This window comes from Danio rerio, chromosome 1 (assembly GCF_052040795.2).
Source record: "Danio rerio strain M-AB ecotype USA chromosome 1, GRCz13ab, whole genome shotgun sequence".
In the NCBI taxonomy this organism is placed as follows: domain Eukaryota; kingdom Metazoa; phylum Chordata; class Actinopteri; order Cypriniformes; family Danionidae; genus Danio; species Danio rerio.
In genome coordinates this window covers 55,881,641-55,907,500 of record NC_141021.1, presented here as the reverse complement: position 1 = coordinate 55,907,500, position 25,860 = coordinate 55,881,641, and the positions used below count along the sequence as shown (strand labels likewise).

The 25,860-nt window shown below is 34.2% G+C and overlaps 1 protein-coding gene and 1 long non-coding RNA gene across 2 annotated transcripts in view; one reads left to right on the top strand and one right to left on the bottom strand.

Annotated features, from left to right (window-relative positions):
• LOC147847018 (uncharacterized) overlaps positions 1–25,860 on the top strand; it is a 919,394-nt gene that overhangs the window by 497,567 nt on the left and 395,967 nt on the right. The gene's annotated exons all lie outside the window — the stretch shown is intronic.
• tbc1d9 (TBC1 domain family, member 9 (with GRAM domain)) overlaps positions 8,962–25,860 on the bottom strand; it is a 43,825-nt gene continuing 26,926 nt past the window's right edge. Inside the window, exons 10-21 of the mRNA XM_087237805.1 lie at positions 25,232–25,446; positions 23,472–23,589; positions 21,830–22,115; positions 21,614–21,743; positions 20,732–20,830; positions 20,581–20,649; positions 17,565–17,805; positions 16,434–16,499; positions 15,126–15,212; positions 14,913–14,981; positions 14,238–14,341; positions 8,962–14,104 (exon numbers count right to left, since the gene is read on the bottom strand). Of these exons, the coding sequence (XP_087093931.1) occupies positions 13,424–14,104; positions 14,238–14,341; positions 14,913–14,981; positions 15,126–15,212; positions 16,434–16,499; positions 17,565–17,805; positions 20,581–20,649; positions 20,732–20,830; positions 21,614–21,743; positions 21,830–22,115; positions 23,472–23,589; positions 25,232–25,446 (2,165 nt within the window). The 3' untranslated portion in view covers positions 8,962–13,423. The remainder of the gene's footprint in view (positions 14,105–14,237; positions 14,342–14,912; positions 14,982–15,125; positions 15,213–16,433; positions 16,500–17,564; positions 17,806–20,580; positions 20,650–20,731; positions 20,831–21,613; positions 21,744–21,829; positions 22,116–23,471; positions 23,590–25,231; positions 25,447–25,860) is intronic.

Here is a 25,860-nt window from a genome sequence, read left to right as displayed (position 1 = left end):
AGAAGATTTCTGGTAGCACTTTAGGTTAGGTAACAATGCATCGGATTTATTACTGGATTTATTACTATAAGATGTGAACTGTTTATTAGCACATAAAGTATCATCCTTTATTTTACATACCTAAAGCCAACTACTACCTTTCTGACTATTAATAAGCAGCTCATTTGCAGTTGATTGAGCTGAAAGTCTTAGTTAATGGTTTGCTAATTGTGTGAATTGTACTGTAAAATAAGGTTCAACCACATGTTATTTGTTGAAATTGGGTTCATGGTGATTCCTAATATTTAAATATTATTATATTATACATATTAAATATGATTCCTAATATTTAATATTTGGTAAACACACACACACAAACACACACACACATTTTCCTGCATGGGTTTCCTCCGGGTGCTCCGGTTTCCCCCACAGTCCAAAGACATGCGGTACAGGTGATTTGGGTAGGCTAAATTGGCCATAGTGTATAAGTGTGTGTGTGAATGTGTGTGTGGTTGTTTCCCAGAGATGGATTGTGGCTGGAAGGGCATCCGCTGAGTAAAAATGTGCTGGATAAGTTGGCGGTTCATTCCGCTGTGGCGACCCCAGAATAATAAAGGGACTAAGCCGACAAGAAAATGAATGAATGACACTCACACACTTGCAAAACTAAACGACTACCTGCACTGAATAAAGTTCTATGACAAAAAGTCATAAAAACAAATGTTTTTGTATGTTACTTTACTTTATTTGATCACATTAATCAGGTTTTAACTATGTTTTTTAGGTTATACAAAGTTCAACTTAACAGTTTTAGTTACTTTGATCGATTTAAGCTGACATGAAAATGATGAAAAATTCCTTTGATTTAACTAAAATATTTAAGGCAGCAAACAGAAACATTTTCACAGTGTAGTTAATGATTTGTTGATGGCATAACTTTATATTAAAATAACGTGTGACCAAGATCTTTAGTTGAAACTGGGGTTATTGAAGATTAATAATAAGATATATAAAACAAATAAATAAATAAAAACACAGATGCTGTAACTTGTGGAAGTTACTGTAATTTATCACAACTACATACAAATCATAACTCTGTGACACTGGAGTCTTATTCAGTCAGTTTATTTTTCTCAATAGCCACAAATATATTTTATTGGTCAAAACTTTAATTACTTGCTAAAATCATTGGAATATTAAGTAAAGATCATGTTTCATGAAGAATTTTGTAAATTTCCTACATTAAATACATTAAAACTACATTTTTGATGAGTAATTCCAAAGAACCTAATTTGTTCAATTTTAGAGGTGAATTTTCGATATTTTAATTTATTTTGAACCCTGGGATTGCAGATTTTCAAATATCGGTATTTTGTCTCACACTAACAAATTATGTCTGCAAAATGCCGGCAAACAATTTATAGATGTTGAATTTAAACAAATAAATAATGTTCTACTTAATTTGTTTGTTTAAATTCAGCCTAAACAAATTTACAGCCACTTAACTTAAAAAAATTAAATCCAAGGAATCATCTATGAATCTTTTTTCAGTGTATCTGCTCTTTCAATCATAAGCAATGGAAAACTAATTTCTGTGGTCTATAAATGTCAAATGTAAAAAGGTCAGATTATTGCCTGCGGTTTTATTATGACAATAATGAGTGAAAGATACCGTCTCAATAAATTCAGTTCTACATTACAGGCTCTGAAACAACAGAGCTGGCACTAGTGCAGTACATCTTAGATGGCCTGACGTTTAGCAAACCAGCTGTAAATATTGATTTAATGGCTGAACTGTCCCTTTAAGCAATGTATGTACCAGCGCATCTGGTAACTGAAAAAACCTGCTGATGTTAGTTTTACAGCAGATTCTAATGAATGAGTCGTTACAGTGAAGCTCTCAGCCAATGGGAGCACAGGACAGTACTCAGCCTGTCAGCTGATTGGCTGAAAGCAGGGTGGGAAAAGAGAAAAACACAAGACAAATAACAAACCAGGAGGAATGTTTAACAGATGGAGGAAAACATGCAGGAGTTCAGTTCATCACAACCAGACCATCTGTACATCCTTCAACAAACAGACTGATTTACAGCATACACACTACCTGACAAAAGTCTTGTCATCTGTCCCAGTTGTAAGAGCAACTAATAATGACTTCTAGTTGATCATTTGGAAAAGTGGGAGAAGGTGGATTTTTCTGATGAATCATCTGTTGAACAGCATCCCAATCATCACAAATACTGCAGAAAGTCTACTGGAACCAGCATGGACCCAAGATTCTCACAGAAATCAGTCAAGTTTGGTGAAGGAAAAATCATGGTTTGGATGGCAACATCAACAGCCTGAGATATCAAGACATTTGTGCTGCCCATTACATTACAAACCACAGGAGAGGGCAAATTCTTCAGCAGGATAGCGCTCCTTCTCACACGTCAGCCTCCACATCAAAGTTCCTGAAAGCAAAGAAGGTCAAGGTGCTCCAGGATTGGCCCGCCCAGTCACCAGACATGAACATTATTGAGCATGTCTGGGGTAAGATGGAGGAGGAGGCATTGAAGATGAAGCCAAAGAATCTTGGTAAACTCTGGAAGTCCTGCAAGTACGCTTTCTCTGCCATTCCAGATGAGTTTATTAATCAGTGATTTGAGTCATGTCAGAGATGTATGGATGCAGTCCTCCAAGCTCATGATGGAGTCAGACACAATATTCATTCTGTTTCCACTGCAGCAGGACTTTATATTCTATACAGGAAACAATTTCTGTTGAGTGACAAGACTTTTGTCTAAGCAAAGTCAGACCTTACTGTCCTAATGAAATAATTAAAAATCAAGGCATGATCATATTTTATTTCGCTAAAATAAGCGTAATCTAGAGGCCTTTACCTTTTATATAAACCACTTCTGATACCAAATGATCAACTAGAAGTCAAGTTATTATTTGTTGTTCCTAAAACTTGGATAGGCGACAAGACTTTGTCAGGGCTTGGGCAATGAATCTGAAACTCCTGGTTTTAGAGTTCAATAACTCATTAGTATGGTATAGGTCCATCTTTTGCAACCAATACAGCATCAGTTTGTTTTAAGAATGACAGACACAAGTCCTGCATAGTGGCCTGAGAGATTTAGAGCCATTCTTCATGCAGAATAGTAGCTATAGTGGCACTTTGTGATGCTGGTGGAGGAAAACATTTCCTGACTCACATCTAAAAAACAAAGTGCTCAATAATGTTAGTGTCTGGTGACTGTGCAGGCCATGGGGGATGTTCAACTTCACTTTCATGTTCATCAAACCACTCTGTCACCAATCATGCTCTATGTTGTTTTGTTTTACAGCGTGATTTCTTCAGCACTAATTTCTAAACTGATCTGTAGAGTCTTTTTTTCAAACATGTTTTTTTTTTCCAGAAACACTCCTCCATCCACTATTGGTCAGAAAAAAAGGTTTGCCTCAGCCCTAAACCCACACCATTGGCTGAGTTAAAGCTGCTGCGTCAGGACGGCAGAAAAAAATACAGAGCAACATTGAAATCACAGCATGCAAAGCTGCTTCAGACATCCATATCTGTTAGATAATGAGCCATATTATATAATTTTCAAAAAACAGATAAGTATGATTATGACACCAAAACAACAAAGATCTCAATTAGAGAGGCAGAGTTCAAATTTAATCCAAATTTACAATTAAAAATCCACCGTAATGCTTGATTGTGATTTTTATTACAAGTGTTGCTGGAGTTCATTATATTTGCATTTTGTGCACACACCTTGTATAGTGGTTGAGTGCTCCAGACCTTTCCTTACAGATTAAGATGAGCAGATATTTGACTGCACAGCAGCAAGAGTAATGCTGATGATGCACTGAGCAACTTTGAGCAATTCTGCTGGGCAGCTTTGGGAAATGATGTAATACAGGTAAAGGTTTGTTGACCCTTCTCAATAGGAAAGCAGCCAAGCACAACTGTTCTGCAATATTTCCTGGTAACATTGCTTGAAAGGTTTCCCTGTGTACAATCAGAACACAAACACACAACACATGTGCTGAAGTGAAGCTGAGCGGCTGAAATTACTGCTCTGACAAGACCAAACACAAGATCACAGAGCAGCCGCTGCTTCATTCATGCTATACTGTCTTTTTACAGTAGTGAAAACACAGGAACCGTTGCTGACGCTCAGACTGAACTCAGATCAGCTCTAAATGCTGATGATTTACACCTTGTGTAATAAACCAAAACTACAACTGATCATGATCTTCATCTGCTGAATCATCATCTGACCCAGAGTTCAGCACATTTAGTACTCATGAGCCTTAACAATCTCACCGCACCATTAAATTATTACTAATAATAATAATATAATACACTATTGATTAATTAATAACATTTCTTACTACAACCAATAAAACTCAAAATAGGAATACTGTAATAGTAAAAACATCTATCTATCTATCTATCTATCTATCTATCTATCTATCTATCTATCCATCTATCCATCTATCTATCTATCTATCTATCTATCTATCTATCTATCTATCTATCTATCTATCTATCTATCTATCTATCTATCTATCTATCTATCTATCTATCTATCGGCCACTTTATTAGGTACACCTATCCAACTCCTCTTTAACACAAATTTCTAATCAGCCAATCACATCAGCAACTCAGTGCATTTAGGCATGTAGACATGATCAAGATCTGCTGCAGTTCAAACCGAGCATCAGAATGGGAAAGAAAGGTGATTTAAGTGACTTTGAACGTGGTGTGGTTGTTGGTGCCAGACGGGCTGGTCTAAGTATTTCAGAAACTGCTGATCTACTGGGATTTCCACGCACAACCATCTCTAGGGTTTATAGAGAATGATCAGAAAAAGAGAAAATTTCCAGTGAGCGGCAGTTCTGTGTGCGCAAATGCCTTGTTGATGCCAGAGGTCAGAGGAGAATGGCCAGACTGGCGTAGCTGATAGAAAGACAACAGGAACTCAACTAACCACTCGTTACAACCGAGGTCTGCAGAAAAGCATCTCTGAACAAACAACATGTCCAACCTTGAGGCAGATGGGCTACAGCAACAGAAGACCACACCGGGTGCCACTCCTGTCAGCTAAGAACAGGAAACTGAGGCTACAATTCACACAGGCTCACCAAAATTGGACAATAGACAATTGGAAAAACGTTGCCTGGTCTGACAGTCTCGATTTCGGCTGCAACATTTGGATGGTCGGGTCAGAATTAGGCAACAACATGAAAGCTTGGATCCATCCAGCCTTGTATCAACGGTTTAGACTGGTGGTGGTGGTGTAATGGTGCGGGAGATTTCTCTTGGCACACTTTGGGTCTATTAGTACCAATTGAGCATCGTGTCAACACCACAGTCTACCTGAGTATTGTTGCTGACCATGTCCATCCCTTTATGACCAGTGTACCCATCCTGTGATGGCTACTTCCAGCAGAATAGCGCACCATGTCAAAGTGTGAATCATCTCAGACTGGTTTCTTGAACATGAGAATGAGTTCACTGTACTCAAATGGCCTCCACAGTTACCGGATCTCAATCCAATAGAGCACCTTTGGGATGTGGTGGAACAGGAGAGAGGAATATTTCCAGTACCTTGTTGAATCTATACCTCAAAGGATTAAGGCAGTAAATAAGAATATTTGAATGTTAATAAAAAAAAATTATAACCACTATAATTTATAATATCAATTGTCATAATTTCATAAAAAAAAAAGTTAAACTAAGAAATCAAGAAAGCAAACAAGAGAGAAAGTTGAAAACTAAAAGCAGATGTAGGATATTGACCTGCTGTTGACCTCCTGAGCTGAAGGAAGACTCGGCTATTCTCACCATTACATAATCAAGTCCTGAAACACGTGTAAACACACAATCAATTGAACACACACTCTTGATTTCTGTGTGTTTTAGACCCTGTGCATTAATGCAACACTCATTGCTCCACACGCTCTGTCAACTGCGCACTCTTCAAGTAGACTTTGATTTTATTAGTTAATTCATAAGCGTCAAATGTACAGGATTGAGTGTTTGTGTTGCTAATCTATGGCACAACACTTGGACGCAGTTCAAGAGATACGAGGTTAAAGATAAAGCCATATTCTGGATAAGTAAGCGAATAAGCGGAACAGACATGAGGTGCAGGTGAGCGCTGAGGGGCTTTTGTTTACCATACGACCATAAAAGCACTTCCTGCGAGCGTTTAATAGGTGGATGCTGCAGTTTAACTGGTTTTAGCAGAGGGAGGAGCCGGAATAGCAGATTCTGATTGGCTGTTGACTCTCACACCCTCTGAACATCAGCAGGAGATTCATGTTCATCACTGACGCCTGACGCACAAACACTGAACTGCATCCGCTCCAGCATGACTGAGCACAAACACACAGAAAAACATCCTCTCACATGCTGAATCACTGCAGAACTGTTAGTATTGACGAAAGAAGAGTGCCTTATTTTAAAATATAATTGAACAACAACACTTATTAATGTTTAATAATAGCTAATATTATTTAAAATATTTAGTTTCTATAATAATGTAAATAATAAATGAGCTTTTGTTTATAATGCAAAAATAAACACAAAATATAACTAGTAAGAAATGTAAAATAATCAACATCAATTCTGCATAATAGTGCATTATTTATATCACAGACAAAAAAACGCTTAATCTGACATGCTGAATCACTGCAGAACTTTTTGTATTAAGCAAAAAAGCTTTATTAATTTAAATTACACTGGAATATTATTAATATTAATGACAATATTATTGTTAATCAATACTAATAGTTCATGTTATTATTATTAAAAATATTTTTATAGAATAATGTGCTGTTAATAATAAATTAACTTTTGTTTTCAATGTAAAACTAAATAAATATTACAATATTACTAGTAATAAATGTAAAATAATCATCATAATAATTATGCTCAATAATAATTGTCATATTATTTATAATCGCAAACAAAAAACCTTCATTTTCACAGGCTGAATGACTGGAAAACTTTAAGCATTGACAAAAAAAGAAAAAGTTTATTATTTGCAATTATAATTGAATAAAAATTAGAACGTCAACAAAAATGATAATTGTTATATAATAATATAATATAATATACTAATTATGGCAGCACAGTGGCACAGAGGGTAGCACAATCACCTCACAGCAAGAAGGTCGCTGGTTCGAGCCTCAGCTGGGTCAGTTGTTATTTCTGTGTGGCGTTTGCATGTTCTCCTAGTGTTGGCATGGGTTTCCTCCGGGTGCTCCGGTTTTCCCCACAAGTCCAAAGACATGCGATGCAGGTGAAGTGGGTAGGCTAAATTGTCCATAGTGTATGAGTGTGAATGAGAGTGTATGGGTGTTTCCCAGTGATGGGTTGTAGCTGGAAATGCATAAAACTTGTGCTTGATAAGTTGGCGGTTGATTCCGCTGTGGCGACCCCAGATTAATAAAGGGACTAAGCTGACAAAAAAAATGAATGAATGAAAATATTAATTATTTTTATCATCAATTCATATGATTAATTATTAACAATATTGTGTAACAATGTTATAACAACATTAATAAATGTTACTAGTAATAAATGTAAGATAATTAATCATCATCATTATTCTGCTCAATAATAATTGTTATATTATTTATAATCGCACATTATTTGAACCACACACAGAAAAACATTCATTTCCACATGCTGAATCACTGCAGAACTTTTAGTATTGACAAAAAAAGTGTATTATTTGCAATTATAATTGAATAATGACATCAACAAAAACATTTAGTATAAATATACATTAATTATTTTATTATTAATTCATTTATATTAACAATATTGAGTTACAATGTTATAACATTAATAATAAAATTATCCTTTGCTTATCTTTAAAAAAAATGCTAAATATTACTAGTAATAAATAATTAATCATAATTCTGCATTATAATAATAATTGTATAATTATATTATAATTCTGATATTTATTAGCTGATGTTGTTATTGTGTGTAATATGTATTATAAAATTGTAAATTGAAGTATTGTAAATGTAATACAACAAAGTTTGGGTATATCTAATATACAGTTGAAGTCAGAATTATTAGCCCCCCCTGTTTATTTTTCCCCCAATTTCTGTTTAACAGAGAAAAGATTTCCTCAACACATTTCTAATAATAACATTTTTAATAACTCATCTCTAATAACTGATTTATTTTATCTTTGCCATGATGACAGTAAATAATATTTGACTAGATATTTTTTGACACTTCTATACAGCTTAAAGTGGCATTTAAAGTGACATTGTCTTTAGACTGTAGGGGAAACCGGAGCACCAGGAGGAAACCCACGCGAAGGCAGTGGAGAACATGCAAACTCCACAACTGAGCCGAGGTTAGAACCAGCGACCTTCTTGCTGTGAGGCGACAGCACTACCTACTGCGCCACTGCCTCGTAAAAACTGCTTTTATTCTAGCCAAAATAAAACAAATAAGACTTTCTCCAGAAGAATAAATATTATCAGACATACTGTAAAAAATACTCGCTCTGTTAAACATCATTTGGGAAGAAAAAAATCAAAAGGGGCGAATAATTTCCACTTCAACTGTTTGTGTGAAATAAAAATGATACACATTTGATCTCATTTATTTTTATATGCAATTAATCAGATTGAACTTTTTATAAAAATATGTAATAATATATCCGCATGCATGTGTGCATTTGAAATGTTATGTGATTATCCCTTTTAAATGTTATTAGATTTTTAAGGAGTGTTTTTCATCTCTCTTAATCTTAAAATCTCTTGCATTGTGTCTCAAAAATGTCCAGTAATGGCCAATAATTACCTTCTGTAAAACAGAACACGAAAACACTTGATATGGAGGAAAGACATTTCATCTATAACTTTTTGTACTTCATTTACCATGAAATTAACTGAAATATATTTAACAATAAAAGAAACGCAAGCCATTTAAACAACAGGACAGGGTGATTATCCTTTCATATTTTTAATTTCTGTAGTTGGACTGAAGTCATTTACAGCTCGATCTGAGCCATTCACATTAAAACATCAACTTAAAAACAGCAGCAGTGAACTCAAGTAGAAACTCGTTCATTAAATAAAAAAAAAACAATGGCAATAAGTTAAGAAACAAGCCTCATGCCTGGAGAAACACACACAGTGAAAAACGGACTCTAGTCTATAAGAAGATCACAAATCCTCACCTTTACAAGAAGAACAAAACCCAAAGTGCAGAGGTGCAAAGAATCCAGAGAGAGCAGAAAAACTGGGAAACTACAGATGATTCTAGATCCTGCCGGCAAACATCCATCCTATAATCCCAGCAGACGTCACTTCATATCCCAGCATCCTTCACTCTGGCTAGAGTTTGTGTTAAATGTCCACGACCGCTGTGAACGCACTCAAGATCATCTACTATAGCGTTAAAAACACAATCATTCTCTTAATCTGCATCTTTATCTGTGTAAAGACATTGAGAAGCAGCACCACGTATGATTGCTATTATACAGAGCATGAAGAAAGCAAAACGACTGTAGTAAACCTTTGTAAAATTGAAAACTCTGGCCAACGTTTTTATTAAATTCTTACAAAAAATAAATAATAGAATTTAATTTGCATTTATTAAGCTAAAATGTTTTTGCTTCTCAAGTAAAATGTTTAAGAATGTCTAGTAGTGCTGTCAAACAATTACATCGCAACAAAATCCAAAATAAAAGTCTGTATTTGTTAATATGTGTGTTCTGTACATATTTGTTATGCATATATACTGTAGCTATACACATGCATTTATATATATTGAGAAACTTTTCATTTGTATTTCTACCTAAAATAAATAAATTAGCACTTTATTTAATTAGAAAAATAATTCGACACAAATTATATATATAGCTTTGCTTACTCTGATGTTTTTTTCTGTCATCCTGTCGCAGCGACTCTGGCTCAGCCAATGGTGTGACTTTAGGGCGGGGCCAGTTTTTTAAAACATTTTTTTACCAATAACAGATGGAGGAGTGTTTTTGAACATGTTTGATAAAAGATTATTCTTGCAATTTTATTTAGTAATTAGTGATAAAGAAATTAAATTACTCTCAATGAATTTATATACTTATGAATATATAATCTGAATGGACACTGGAGTTTTTTAGCACAAAAACGGACATTAATGCTCATCTTATTGTTCAAGTATTTTTATTCTTACCTTACAGAGATGTTCATTGTAGACTTTTTAATTGTTTAACTTTTAAAAAACTAAAATGTATGCACATAAAAAATATTAATAAAGTTTTCTGAAAATTATGCATTTCTTAGGATAAAACACAAAAAGAGGCGTTTAGCTGAATGCTCATGCTGCTCATTTCCTAAATGCTCATTTTTAATTTTCAAGTATTTTTATTTATTTATTTACTTTACAGAGATGTTCACTGTGGACTTTAATTGTTTTGAAAAAGAAGTTTTGTAAAAATGATGCGTTTCATAAGGTAAAACAGGAAAAGAGATATTTAGCGTAATGTTCATGCTGCTCATTTCATTACAATGGGGGTGAATGGGGGGACTGGAGATTTTGAGCGCCAAAAATGACAATGTGTTTTTTAACTTCAAAGATGTTTACTAAGGATTTTAATTGTTTTAATGAACTATAATGTATGCACAAAGTTATTAAAGTTTTGTAAATGATGCACCTCTTAACGTAGACCACAAAAACAAGCAATTAGCTGAATGTTCATGCTGCTCAATTCCTTAATGCTCCTTTAATTGTTCCTCAAGTATTTTTCTTTTTTACTTTACAAAGATGTTCACTGTGGACTCTAATTGTTTTTAAGAACTATAACGTTTGCACATACAAAATTATTAAAGTTTTGCGAAAATTTTGCATTTCTTAAGGTAAAACACAAAAAGAGATATTTAGTTGAATGTTCATGCTGCTCATTTCCTTACAATGTGAGTGAATGGAGGGACTGGAGATTTTGAGATCCAAAAATTTTGATCTAATTCTCATATATTATCTAAATAAACATTTTATTACGTATTAAATTAAATATAATCGTTTGACAGCACTAATGTTTAGACGCTTAAATAAAAACACTGATTAAGAAAAAGATTGAGTTTTTTTTGTCGCAGTGAGCTACTCTAGACACGATTACTATGGTAAACAGTCTACGTGTGTTAAATACGAGTGTTGCATACAGTATAAAGCACATGAAGAGCAGTGGCGTTTACAGACTCTGTACAGGTAAAAAGCTCATCATCCAAGAGAAAAGTCCTTAGTGTCTGTTCATAACGAGCTTTAAAGACTCACACTGATTGAAGACCAGATCCATCGACTGAGATTGGGTAAATTAGGTGGACGGGTCAGTGAAGGGGAAGGACTGCTTGACCAGAAATTAAACTTGTCATCGTTTGCTGATTTTCATGTTGTTCCAAACCTGACTTTTATACACAGTTTTATTAATCAAGGGTAGATCATAAAAGAAGCTGTTTAGATGAATGTTCATGCTGCTCTTTCCATAAAATGTAAGTGATAGGGAACTGGAGATTTTGAGCTTTCTTTGTACTTTACAGAGATGTTCACTATGGACTTGAATTGTTTTTAAAAACTATAATGTATGCATATAAATATAATATATAAGTTTTGTGGAAATTATGCATTTCTTAAGATAACACACAAAGAGAGGTATTTAGCTGAATGTTCATGCTGCTCATATCCATACAATGCGAGTGAATGGGGACTGGAGATTTTAAGCTCCAAAATTGACAATGAAGTTTGTCATATATAAATAAATATAAACAGAGTTGTTGTTTTTTGTTTACCTCACAAAGATGTTCACTGTGGACTTAAATTGTTTAAGAAAAAAAAACTATAATATTTAAAAATAAAAATAATACTAAAGTTCTTCAAAAATTAAGCTCCTTTCCATACAATGCGAGTGAATGGGGAGATTTTGAGCACCAAAAATTAAAGTAGTACAAGTTTATTTTTTTATTCTTTTTAATTTTTTTTTATTTTGACAGAGGTCACCATTCACTTTCATTATATGAAACAAAAACATACGAGTTTAAAAATAGTATTTACAATAGTAAATTTAAATAATGTTAATAATAGTAAGTAGTTAATTTTAATGGTGTTTTTTTTTTAATAATTTTTATCTTAACTGTGTTGGTCACCATCCACTTTCACTGTATGGAAAAATTAGCATTACATTTGTTAAAGTGTAAAAACTTTGTATTCAATATAAAAAAAATCACATCATGTACATTTGTATTGACATGATGGTGAGAATCTGAGTCTGTCTTTCTTAATGTGGTGCACAAAAGAAGATATTTAGCTGAATGTTCATACTATATTCCAAACAATGTTATTGATGTAGTGATTTTTAAACCACAGAAGACATGAGTTCCTATGTGTTATCGTAAGGCTTAGGAAAACTCATTAAAGATTGCACAAGTCTTCAAGATTATTTAAATCTTCTCTGTTGTTTTCAGATGGACAGACAAGTCCACCATATATTCAACTATATGGAAAGACTAGCATTTAATTTGTAAAATAAAACTTTGTATTCAGATTTAGCTTCAGGTTTATGATGACATGAAAGTCAGAATACTTAACCAAATGTTCACGCTGCTCATTTCCATAGAGTGAAAGGGGATTGGAGATTAAATGCTGAACTATCCACTAAACAACTGCTTTTCCTTTGAGAAATTCAAAGGGATCGTTCACCCAAAAATGAAATCTCTGTCATCAAAGTCTTTTCAGCTAAACACAAAAGAAGATATTTTGAAGAAAGCTAGAAACCTGTAACCATCGACTTCCATAGTATTTGTTTTTCCTACTATGGAAGTCAATGGTTAAAGATTTTCAGCATTCTTCAAAACATCTTCTTTTGTGATCAACAAAATAAAGAAACTCAAAGGTTTGAACCACTAGAGGAAGAGTAAATACTAGCTGCTTTTCATTAAAGAAATTTAAAGGGAAAGTGAATCCAAAAATGTCATTAAAGTCTCATTATTCAGTTGAACACAAAAGAAGATATTTTGAAGAATGCTGGAAACCTGTAACATTGACTTACATGGTATTTATTTTTCCTACTATAAAATTCAATAATACATGTTTTCAGCATTCTTCAAAATATCTTCTTTTGTGTTCAACTGAATGAAAAGAAAATCACAAAGGATTTGGAAACACTTGAGGAAGAGAAAATGAGTTAAATCTCATTTTTGGATGAACTAGTCACTATTTGCTTTGAAGAACATTTCATTTCAGATCTAATTGCCTTTTTTATAATTAGCTTAACACAACGGGTCACCTTCTACTTTCATCGTAACACTAAAATGAACAGGTTTGGAACACATTTAACAACAAATGATGTCATAATTAGAATTTTTGGAACTCGCATTCCCGCCAACCTTCAACCAATAGTTTTCAAATGTAATCCCGTTAGCCGGATAGCGAGATCTCGTAGTCGCTAACGGACATGTGTTGGTGTCCCACCTTGCGAACGTTCTTGGCGTTGGTGATCCGCCCGGCGACGTCCACCGGCTTCTCGAAGTACTGCACGAGGGCCTGTTCAGTGAGGACGGAGGCTAGGAACTGCTCGAAAGTGATGGCCCAGTCTTTATCGATGCTAGCGCTGTGAGGAAGCCCGGATCTCCCATGATGCCCTGCTCCGCCATTGCGTATGAGAACGGTGTCGTCTGCGATATCCTCGCACTGAAGCTTATCGTCCAGCTCGTGCGATCCGGCGCTCAGGACGGAGTACGAGGACATGGACGTGTCATCTTTGGTCTCGTCATCCGAGATTAGCATAGCGGAAGACGTAGCCGTGTCTTTAGGTGACGAGTCCTCCAGTTTGATCTCGTCTAATGGAGGCGTGATGTCGCAGGGTTTGCGATGTGGTCTGTCCTGCTTGTTTCTGCATGTCGGGATGCTGCGCTCGTCTTCTTCCTCATCATCGTCTTCATTGTTGTGTTTGCTAGCGGGTGTACAGAAGAGTTTTCCCACTTCACCCATCTCCAGCAGCAGGCTGGTGACTGTAGCCGTGGCATGATAAAGCTCCTGCTCATTGGGATCCTCGCTGAACATGTTGTAGAGGGTTTTGCACAACTCAATGAACTGACTCTGAAAATAATGGAGGGGAAATAAAACACAAACAGTCAAGACAGAGTCTGTAAATAATAGTCTTGTGTGCATATACTCCGTTTTAGATGCTTAGTGTGTCCTGGCCCTAACAGGACAGTGTATTGAGGTGTACCTGGTTAAGTTTGGGCAGATCCTTCATGTTCTCCAGCTTGGCTTTGGTCTCCTGATTCCAGAGGCGCAGGTACGTCCTGTAATCTGCAGTGTGTGTTTTCTTAACTGCATCAGCACACAGGCAGGAGAAGACTTACTGAATGCACTGCTGCTTAGTTGGATTCAGAATTATTAGCCCCCCTGTTAATTTTCACTCATTTATAATAACTGATTTATTTTATCTTTATTTTATATTTTTCAAGACACTTCTATACAGCTTAAAGTGACATTTAAAGGCTTAACTAGGTTAATTAGGCAAGTTATATTACAACAGTGGTTTGTTCTGTGGACAATTGAAAACAAATATTGCTCAAGGGGGCTAATAATAAAAAAAAAATTAAAAACTGCTTTTATTCTAGCTGAAATAAAACAAATATGACTTTCTCCACAAGAAAAAAATATTATAGGAAATACTGTGAAAAATGTCCTGCTCTGTTGAACATTATTTGGGAAATATTTGAAAAAGGAAAAAGAATTCACAGGAGGGCAAATCGTTATGTTGGTTGTAACATTTGTTAAATTCTGGGATTGCATATCAAAACATCATTGAATTTCGCTTCAATATCGCAGAGCTGTACAATCTTTATTATTTATCAATTATTTAACTGTTTTGGTATGAATGGCTGCTTTTTCTCACCTTTCTCATTCTTAAACGTGACTCTGACGAAACCGTCGTCCTTCTCACTTCTGCTCTTGTGGTCGAGGCCTGTCAGGCAGAGGTCACAACGATCAGCATTACTTGAAGAAGTCTCATGTGCTATATGGTATGTGTGTGTGTGTGTGTGTGTGTGTGTGTGTGTGTGTGTGTGTGTTTGTTTGTTTGTGTTTGTGTAAGTGCGCGCAGCAGTACCGCTGGAGGTCTCTGGAGTGATGTCCTCAAAAAAATACTGTGTGGCTTCACAGGCTGAGTCCGGCTCCTCCTGCTCATGGTGCAACTCTGGAAATAAATAAAATTAACTTATATAAATATATCAAATATTTTAAAAATAAACTTTAAGACAATAATAATAATAATAATAATAATAATAATAAATAAATTAAAATGAAATTTAAATAAATATATATATTTAAAAAATATTCTCTATTAAATTATGGGCTAAGAAACAAACACAACTAGATAAACTCTTTTTCTTGCTCATGGTGCAACTCAAAAGTTGTAAAAATTATAAAATTAAGAGAAAAATTTAAATTAATGTAAAATTCAACCTCTTTAAAATAAAATAAACAAAATGTATGAATAATAATAATATTAATAATAATAATAATAATATAGTGCTTACATTTCATTTATTTGATTTACTAATGAATTTTTTCCCTTTTTTTCTGGATTCATATGTTTAACAATTTTGTAAATGTAAAAAGCTTTGTATGCCATACTTCTGTTAGTAAGTGTGAAAACTGCTATATATATTTTTTAAAATACAGTCAAATAAAATAAAAGTAAATAAAAAAAATAATACACTGAACACATTTTATTTAAACATTAACATGTTATCACAAATACAAATGACGAAAAATACAGGATACAATAAGTAGAAATCTAGAGTAACTGGATGTTATAATTAGGTCTAAATGGAGCAACACTTCAGTGACTTCGCTATTAATAAACTTTGCTACAGTACTTGTTGCATGATCTTGAATTAAACATTTTTATTATGTAGGTTTTAATTATTTAATATGTAGGGGTTAATTTGAGTTGGTGACTGCTTTCATGAGAGCTGGAACCTCATTGTAACTGAAGCGTGAGACGTGAAGAACAAACATCAGTCTTGACTTTCATTTCTGCTTTCTTTTATATTTTGTAATAATTTATTTTTAATCAATTGTTTTTAGACTTATATTTTTTGATGTTACATATTAGTTTTGTTTATTTACTTTAAATTCACTAAATGAAAATATGATTAAAATATTAATATAAAAATATTAAATTAATATTAATATATTATTTATTTTTATATTTTTTATGCTCAATAATGTTATTTATTAATCATTTGTTAAATGTAATAATTATTTTTAATTACTTAATAGTTAAACTTGTATTGACTAAAACATTTGATATTGAATATAGTGAACATATTAACTAGTTTAAACTTTAATAATTACCAAAATATTACCAAAGTTATATTCATTATGTTTTCTCTTAAATATTCTCTCCTACCTGGAAGTATGTGAATCTTGTAGAGAAATTTGAGTTTTTCCGTCAGGTCCCCGTGACACAAAACACCTAAAAACACAAAAAAATAAGGTCAAATTCATCTTATACTGTTAAATATTAACAACAACAACAACAACAACAAAAATCCTCATCAGGTTTAAATCAAAATAACTGTCCCTCCCTCATCAATGACTTCTATTAAGTGATTGTTGTTTACTGGCAGGAGGGCGAGGTCAATCTGTTACTCCTATAAGATCGACTAATAACAAACCACAACAACATAATCAAGCTCCACCCCATATAATTATTCAGTGTATAATATAACTATTCTTATATTCTTAAGTTATTGCCATGTCAGCAACTCATGGCTATTTCATTGCAAGATCAACATGGAATAAAACATAATAAGTAATTACAACTTCAACAACAACTTCACACCTCGTCACCTTGGAATAATAAGGTTCTATCTGCGTTCTAAATGATTTTGAGATATTGGGCTTTGAAGTTTTTGCATTCCACAGCAAACAGTTTGAGTGTATATTTGTTTTTTAAATAAAAATTCTTAAAATGTAAATAACTTATAAAAAAAAACATCCCATAAACAAAGTAAATAAGTTGTCATTTAATAAGAATGTCAATGACTCAATTTTGACAAAAATGTCAGATAGAACCTTATAATTCTAAGGTGATGATTTGATAACAAGTTGATACAAAATAAATAAATAAAAATAAATATTAAATTAAAAAAAATTTAACTATAAATTAATTAAATAAAAAATCAATTAAATAAATAAATATTTTAAATAAAATAAGATTAAAAAAATAAAGAGAAATTAAAACAAAAATTTACATTAAAAACATATAAAGACAGATAATTTTTTATTTTAAATAAAAATTGAATAATTTTAAAACAATAATTTAAAATTACAAAAATGTACAAATCTAATTTAGATGACATAATATAAATGATGACAATGTAAATAATAATATTAAGTACAGAATTAAAGTAAAATAAAACTAGTAAAATTTCAGCAATAAAAAATTTCAAAATAAACAAAGCACATTTCAAAGCACTTCACAGGATCTTTAAACATCCTGGATATTAAGACGGTGTTTCTCGAATTGTACACTCACTCAGGCCGCTGATGAACTCTCTGAAGTTGATAAGCGCGTCAGTGTTGTGGTCCAGCAATCTGAAAAACCTGAAGGCCAGATCGTCAGCGTGAGACCCGCAGGCCCAGGGGAAGAGCAGAGTGAACAGACCCTTGAACTGCTCCAGGTCTATGCGGTACTGCTCCAGATATGGCAGACTGGGGTCATGACGGCTCATCGGGTTACTGCTGCTGCCCCAGTAACAGCTGGTCAGATGCTCAGCCTGATGGGAACATAAATGAGCAGGACGTCTGAGTTCATGTGACAATGTGTTTAAAAGCGAAAGCGAATTATTATATTTAATTTATTTTTGATATCAATAAAATACATTAAACTATACATTTGATTAATCTTGATTTTATTACTATATACTGAAATAACAATTATTATTTAGAAAGCATCATATAATATCAAAAAAGGAAAACCCAAGTCATTTTAAATGTCATTTACTCATTTAAAAATAATAATAATTCAGCATTTATAATAATACACATATTTATGACTGCCTAGAATTTTGAATACTGAAATCTAATAAGTTATAAAATGATCAATACAATAAATAATGTTTTAACTTCAGCTAGATGGCTTCACTTCCTGAAAAATCCAGATTTCTGTGACCCTTTATCATTGTTATCATATAAAAATCAAGCATCCTCTGATTAATAACCACAGTAAGTAATCCTTTAAATTAACTAGACCTTTCTGACACAAATGGCTTTGATCCAGACACAGAGAAACCCTCAGAGCAACTACTACATCACTGAGAGCTAATCAATGTCCTGAAGAACAGATTAAAGTGAAGAAACACGACTCGGCAATAAAACTCCAGCATCTGCAGTCAATTCTCCACTCATTTTCTTAAATCACCGCAGACATTAACATGCTCCAGCAGTTAGATATAGCTAGCTTTTAGTACAAAAGGCAGTAGTACCTTATTTAATGGTACATTACAACCTGTTTAAGTCATGGGTAACACTTTAGTTGAAGAGATGTTCATTAGACTTCATAATGACACCTTCATAATCATAAATATGGAGATTTTATGCATGCATATGACAACTGTCATTAAGTGTCATTCACTCTGTTATGTGATTTTAAACGCGCAGATGACATAATTTGAGATGTGTTTGTTATGACAACTCGACAAATACTGACAGGTTGACATTACCAAGGCAACAAAATTTGTCATAAATCTGCCATAAACATTATAATTGTGTTGATAATATTTTTATGATGAATCCAAATAAATGCGTTATAAAATTTCTCTTTAAAACGTGTCAATACTCTCTCAAATCATTTACGACAGCATCATTCAATTTGTACCACTGAGGTCAAGAAAATTCAACATTCATAACGCTTTTATAAACGTAAACAAATATAATACTCGATTATATAACATAAATATTCATGACAATTATAATGAACCCATGACAATCATGTTAATTACAGATTTCTGACAAGTTCATTTGTCTTGGTAATGTCAAGATGTTGTCACAAGAAAAGGTAAAGATGTATTTCTTTATGCCTTAAAGACATCTCAAACATTGTCATCTTTGCATTTAAAACAGCTACGTTTCACATACTATCCATTCTAAACATTATTCGGAAACAGAATTTGTGAATACCAAAGGGTAGTATGTTGAAAAAGAGTACGCCAAAGGTTCCCAGATGGTCTGTTACAGAGATGCCCAAACTAGGGCCTAAAGTTGGCCCATGGTAACCTTTTTTGGCCCACCATCCCATCTGATAAGAGGGGGAGAATGCTGTGGATGATTAGAGATTGTCATTTCAAATTTAATGTAACCTTTTATTCGTCTGTTTACTTGTTAAGCTACAAAAAGTAGCTAACTGAAATGAAGTGTTTCCATGTAAATGCTGTAATTTAGTTTAAAATATACATACTTTTAAACCCGAGGGTTAGAGGAGAATGCAGAGACTTTGATGAGCTTGACTGGTGTATTCAGCATTGAACTCCACTGTGTAATTGTGATTGTGTTTTTATTGAATTAAGTTATAATTGAAAAAGTTATGCTGCATTAGTTCATACTATTCAAAATGCTATTTTCCATTTGTTTTTAAATATTAGGAATTAAATGAGGAAATTAGCAATGGCAACTTTAATGTAAAATAGTTTGGTATATTTATCTTTGGCCCACAACTCTCAATGATATTTGCTTTTGGCCCTTCATACAAAAAGGTTTGGGCACCCCTGGTCTGTTATTTCCAGTAGAAATTTGAAGCGCTAATAATCTAACCGCTAATATTGCCTACAATACGTCGAATGTTGGATGTGAATTCAATTAGAACTACAAACGTGGGTTTAGAGTAGTGCAAAAAAACTACAAACAGTGTGGACGCACAAGAACAACCGTCAAGTAGAGAGGCTTCGGTAAAGATGATAGAATGACTAATAATTAATATCCAGCCTACTGAATAATATTATGTTACATTTTCCATGATATATTTCATCTGCAACATTGTGATGCAACTTCTATATAAAAAGATGATTGGACATTAACTTCTGCATAATTATGTAAAGACCAGAGGAAATTTCTCTGCATGAAAGACTCGCGAATGGCAGATTAACCTGCTGCTGCTTAAATCTTCAATAAGATAGGCATTAAATATGAAAGAAATGTGTATGATGTGTGAGCATGATTGACAGGGGACGCAACTAAGCAACATATTGGTCCAATAATGAGGAAGTAGTAGGTCCCAAAGCATGCATACTCTTCTGTTACACACTTAAAAGTACTGTATGTGTATGAGTGTATCCAAAATTTTTCTCAGTTATAAAAGTTTTTTGTTCTCATTTTTACGCACACGAGGCACAAAATTAGTGACCATCTTGGCACTTCCATTCAGATTTGTTTTAATAGGATAGTCCAAATTGCACATAAAAATAAGTGGACAGAAACACGGCTAGTGTGAAAGCCCCCCTTAAACTCAAAATGAGTACTTGTAAATGTGCTAAACTGCAGTTCCTAACATGACTGACCTTAAAGAGCGAGTACAGCTCCTCCAGCTCATCGATGCTGAACGGCGTCTCAGTCACGATGGTTCTCACCTGAAACACAAAACATGAGTGTGCATTCAGAATAACACCCTCAGATGCATTGGCCGAGTAAATATGCAGAGCGTCTCATTACCACGTTGCGTTTGGTGGTGTCTTCAATGGCCTGGATAACCCTGAGTCTCTGTTTGAAACGCATCTGCTCAATCACATCTGCACGAATGGAGCCAAACTTCTGAAAAATCAGAAATATGACACATTATCGGTCTCATGTGCTGCATTTACTAGAGATTCACAGATAATGATGTTTTAACGGGTTAATGTAGATTTAAAGAGCATAACATGCATGATGATATACTTGATTTAAATATGAATTGAACGATAACAAAAATTGTATACAAATGAAGGCAAAGAACGGGAGCTAAGATGCTTTGGTGCTTTCATTGCTGTCAAAATAAAAGTCCCAAACACTGTCAAAAAAAAAAAAAAAAAAAAAAAAATTATATATATATATATATATATATATATATATATATATATATATATATATATATATATATATATATATATATATATATATATTATTGTTATTAAATTAATATATTATATATTATACTAATATAATAATAATAATAATAATAATAATAATAACAATAATATTAATAACAACAACAACAATAATTAGTAATTTAATAACTTTATTATATAATTATAAATAATTATATAATAATTATTTAATAATAATAATAATAATAATAATAATAACAATAATAACAATAATATTAATAATAACAATAACAATAATTAGTAATTTAATAACTTTATTATATAATTATATATAATTATATAATAATTATTTAATAATAATAATAATTATAATAATAACAACAACAACAACAGCAGCAGATATGTAATAATAATAATAGTTACGATGTAATAATATAGTTAATTATAAACATAATAATATAGTTACAAATAATAATAATCATAATATTTAATCTATTTAAGATGAACAAACCTCATATGAGCTGCGCACGAGTTTGAAGATGTCAACTTCAGGATGAGGCTCTCCGTTATCCGTTAGCAGAGAGTGAAGATGAGGGATTGGAGGAAGAGTGCTGTCCTTATTGGTCACGCTGTCCAGATACCTTCAAGGGATTATTCAGGATTATCAGGGTTTCTAATAATTCTGACTTCAACTCAATACATTTCAGCCTATATACAGTTGCAGTACCTGCCCAGGATGGTCATGGCCTCTCCGTCGTCTTTGCAGCCGAGTAGCTGATGAATGTTGGCGTCGAGCACAGACAAAGCGAGCTGGAAGATGACTTTGATGCCCTCGTAGAAGAAGCAGTCGACCACCACTACGGCGCTCTCGAAGGGCATGACGGAGAGGAAGAGTGTGAGGAACCAGGACAGAGAGATGGTGGAGATCACGCCCAGAGCCTGCATACAGTCATACAGCTGCGGGACGTGCACGTGAGCCAGCTCCTCAAACACACCCTGATCCACCAGAGCACCTGAGAAACACGCATGCATGCTTGTAATGCTTTCTTTATGGGGACTTCCTATAGACACAATGATGTTCATACTGAATAGACTATATTCTCTCCCCTTACCCCTAAACCAACCCTCACAGGAAACAATCTGCATAAATTACACAGAACTAAGAACTTTGAAAATGTGAAAAAATTTTCAAAATTCTTAGTTCTGTGTAATTTATAAGCTGTTTTCCTCATAGGCACCAAAAAAAGCTAAAATTTACTAGTATTGCTATATTTGTGGAGAGATTTGGTCCTCACAATGTGAGGAGTACAAGGTACACACATTGGCAGTTTGATTGCCGGTCAGTGAATTTGAGAAGCTGGATGATCCATGGAGATCACAAAAGAATAACCAAACAGCATCTATGCTTGATTTTTACATTTTTGGCAAGAACCATTAAATGCTACAATTTTAATAGAAACAAAAAATAATCTAAAAGTAGCATATATAATGATAACAACAGCATTTATTGCCAGATGTTTCCATTTATTTTAACTATAAAATACCACACCAAGCATGCATGATAACAACAACAATAATAATAATGTTTGATATTTTTTGATGATGCTGATTGTATTATTAAGATTAATAAAAATAATTTATACTGAAAATGTTATTAATAATAAAAATAAACAGAAAAACTATATTACAGCAAAAAATAGTACAATTGTACAGCTTTCCGTAACTATTTATTTTTGGCATATGGAGTTTGATATTTGAAAAGCAGTGGCAAAGTGGAAAACAGATGATTCTTAATTAAACAAAAAGTGCATTAAGCAATGATTGAAAAGCGGGATATTATACTCAAAATCATCTTCCACATAAAAAAAAATAAATAAATCCCAAGAGCTTAAATAAACAGTAACCGTTTTCACTTATTAATGAGATCATGCACTGAGCTGGCAGGTACAGCAGATTCTACCTCTGTGGTTGTGTGTGTGTAGGTTTGTGCATACTCAAGTAGTGTTGTCACGGTACTAGAATTTCTAATTCACATACAATACCTTGAAAAATATAAATATTAAAAAAAAAAAAAAAAAATGTACCACTGCACCAGTTTTTGCACCAGACAAGTTCTTACACAAAAAAACCCCAAAAAAAACATGCATTTATGAAGTGTGCTTCACACTGGTGAGTGGCCTTCACAAACCACCTGTAGAAACCCTCTTCACGTTCCTCTCTCAATCGAAAAAACAAAACAAAACACTCCCTTATTGAATCACTGACTGACTCTTCAATTTTAAATCGCTTTGGACAAAAGTGTCAGACAAATGACTAAATGTAAATGTATTATGTGCTTTTTGCAGTTGTTATACCGAGCTGAAGCTCACCTACGACTCTGGTGTTGTAGTAGTCGGGAAGCATACGCTCACACATGGCCACTAGCAGCCAAAAGGCCTCCTCCTCTTTAGCGTACAGCAGCAGAACAGACGTCACGATGTTCATCGCCTGAGAAGAAGAGCGAGTCAGTATTATGAAGAAAGAAACACAGAACTGACCACAATCAAAATTCATTTCCATTTCATTTACTCTGTTCTGAGCATACAAACTGCCATGCCGTCATAATTCAAAGAGTGTAAATAAAGCTTTAAACAATCACTCCGCTAGTTGAGTTTAATAATTTCTGAATCCATTCAGCTGATCTTCGGGTCTATCGGGAGCTCTTCTTGCTTAGCTAAGTATAAATCATGTAATCTGATTAGACCATTTGTATCTTGCTTGTATGTATGTATATATGTGTGTTCATGGGAACAAAATATGGTTCGTTTCCACCGAGAGGTACAGTACGGTACAGGTCGGTACAGGCGATCTTTATCAAGCTTGCCTTTCCACTGCCAAAAGTGTACCCTTTTGATGGGCGTGGTGTACGTTAGAAAATTACAGACGACGTCATTCTCACTTGAGGAAATGTCACAGTAAAGCTGTACAGGTCGCTCACATATCATATGAGAAGTACTTCTCACAAAACAGATGCTTTATACACATTATTACTTGTGTATAAATGTTCATTACTAACCCTTCTATAAACATGATTTGATTTTAGCTGCAGAACAATGTTTTATGGAGCAGAAAGCATCATTTGCTGCTGTTTTTTCCAGCTTCTCCTTTGTTTTATCGCGCTTCATTCTCGTGCTTGTCCCTTTCTGAAAGGATCTGATATCAGAAGCGCTTCAATGATCACGCGCACGTTATTAATATGAGCTTAAGAAGTTCTTTATCTCAAAAAGAGACGCGCTTGCGAGCTCACTGGAAAAAGTGAAACCGCTCACACTTTTAGACGGGCTCGTAAAACAACAGGGCAAGGAAGATTTTATTCTTTTAAGCTTTGTAGCTGTTCATCAAGATGACGACAAGGTTTGTTTGAGCTCGGGTCGACCAAGGCTTGTTATTTTATGTATATAGTATTACGGTGTAATGTCTCAGCTGTGTTTTTTAAAAATAATGCTTCCTTTGTTTTCATTCTCTTGCTTCTGAAAGTGACGATTCTCTGTAAACCAAGAGCGTTCAGCTGCGCGTCTAGCTCCGCCTTTTGGTATGCTTTTTTCATGCTAGATACCATTTGCAAAGGATAACCAAAGAGTGGTACAGTACGGTTCACTTTTAAGTACTCTTTGACAGTGGAAATGACCATAAAAGCATACCGAACCAAACCGTACCATACCGTACCACACAAGGGAAACGGACTATTATATAACGACATGGGTAGGAGTACGACTTGTACTCTATTAAGATAGTTTACAGGGATGCACCTTAACTTAATGAGGTCTTTTGATATTCAAGTTTTGCTCTGAGGGTTGGATTTAGGGGTAGGGTTGGGGTAAGGCCATGTAATAAGTGGTTTATACAGTATAAACTATATTTAGCCTATAGAGAGACCTTGTAAACCATGTATAAAACACACACACACATACACACACATACACATACACACATTTATACATGGTTTACATGGTCTCTGCTTAGGCATAATGTAGTATAAACTGTAAGAACTGGAATATAGGAACAAGTCTGCATGTGTATGTGTGTGTTTGTGTGTGTGTGTTTGTGTGTGTGTGTGTGTGTGTGTGTGTGTGTGTGTGTGTGTGCGAACCTGGCAGTAGCCGATGTTGGGGTTTCTGAAGGCGTATGCAGTGAGGACTCTTCTGAGCGCAGCGATGCCCATCTCGTTCTGGAAAGCAGGATGTTCAGGCAGTGAGCGGTGCAGGTCTCTCTCAATCTCCTCTGTGGCCAGATTATATTTGCCCATCGACTTCTCCACCAGATCCTCATAATACCCCGGGTGAGTGGCCATCTCATTAATCGCTCCTGCACACATCAACACACACACACACCCACATGAACACATGTATTTTTCACAGCTACCAACAAAATGTCAATACTTACTAAAGCTAATTCCTAAAACATAGCTCTGAAGATCTGCTCTCTGCTTCTGATTTAGTCATAGCCAATGCAGAGCTAACTTCATTTCTGCTTTTCAAGAATCCTCAGTGCTGTGATTTTTATCATGCGCTTGTGTTTCTCCTGCTAATAGAGATGCGTGTGAAGGAAAACAGACGTCTCCTTTGTTTGCTACAGCAGAAGAGTGTTTGTGTGCTCGTGTTCAGTCTGTGCACTGGCCTGAAAAACCCTTCACATGTGCAGAACAGGAAGCAGCGTCGGAGAAAAACATACAGGTACGTGCATTTCAGCACAACACAACCACAACAAAACAGCCATGCG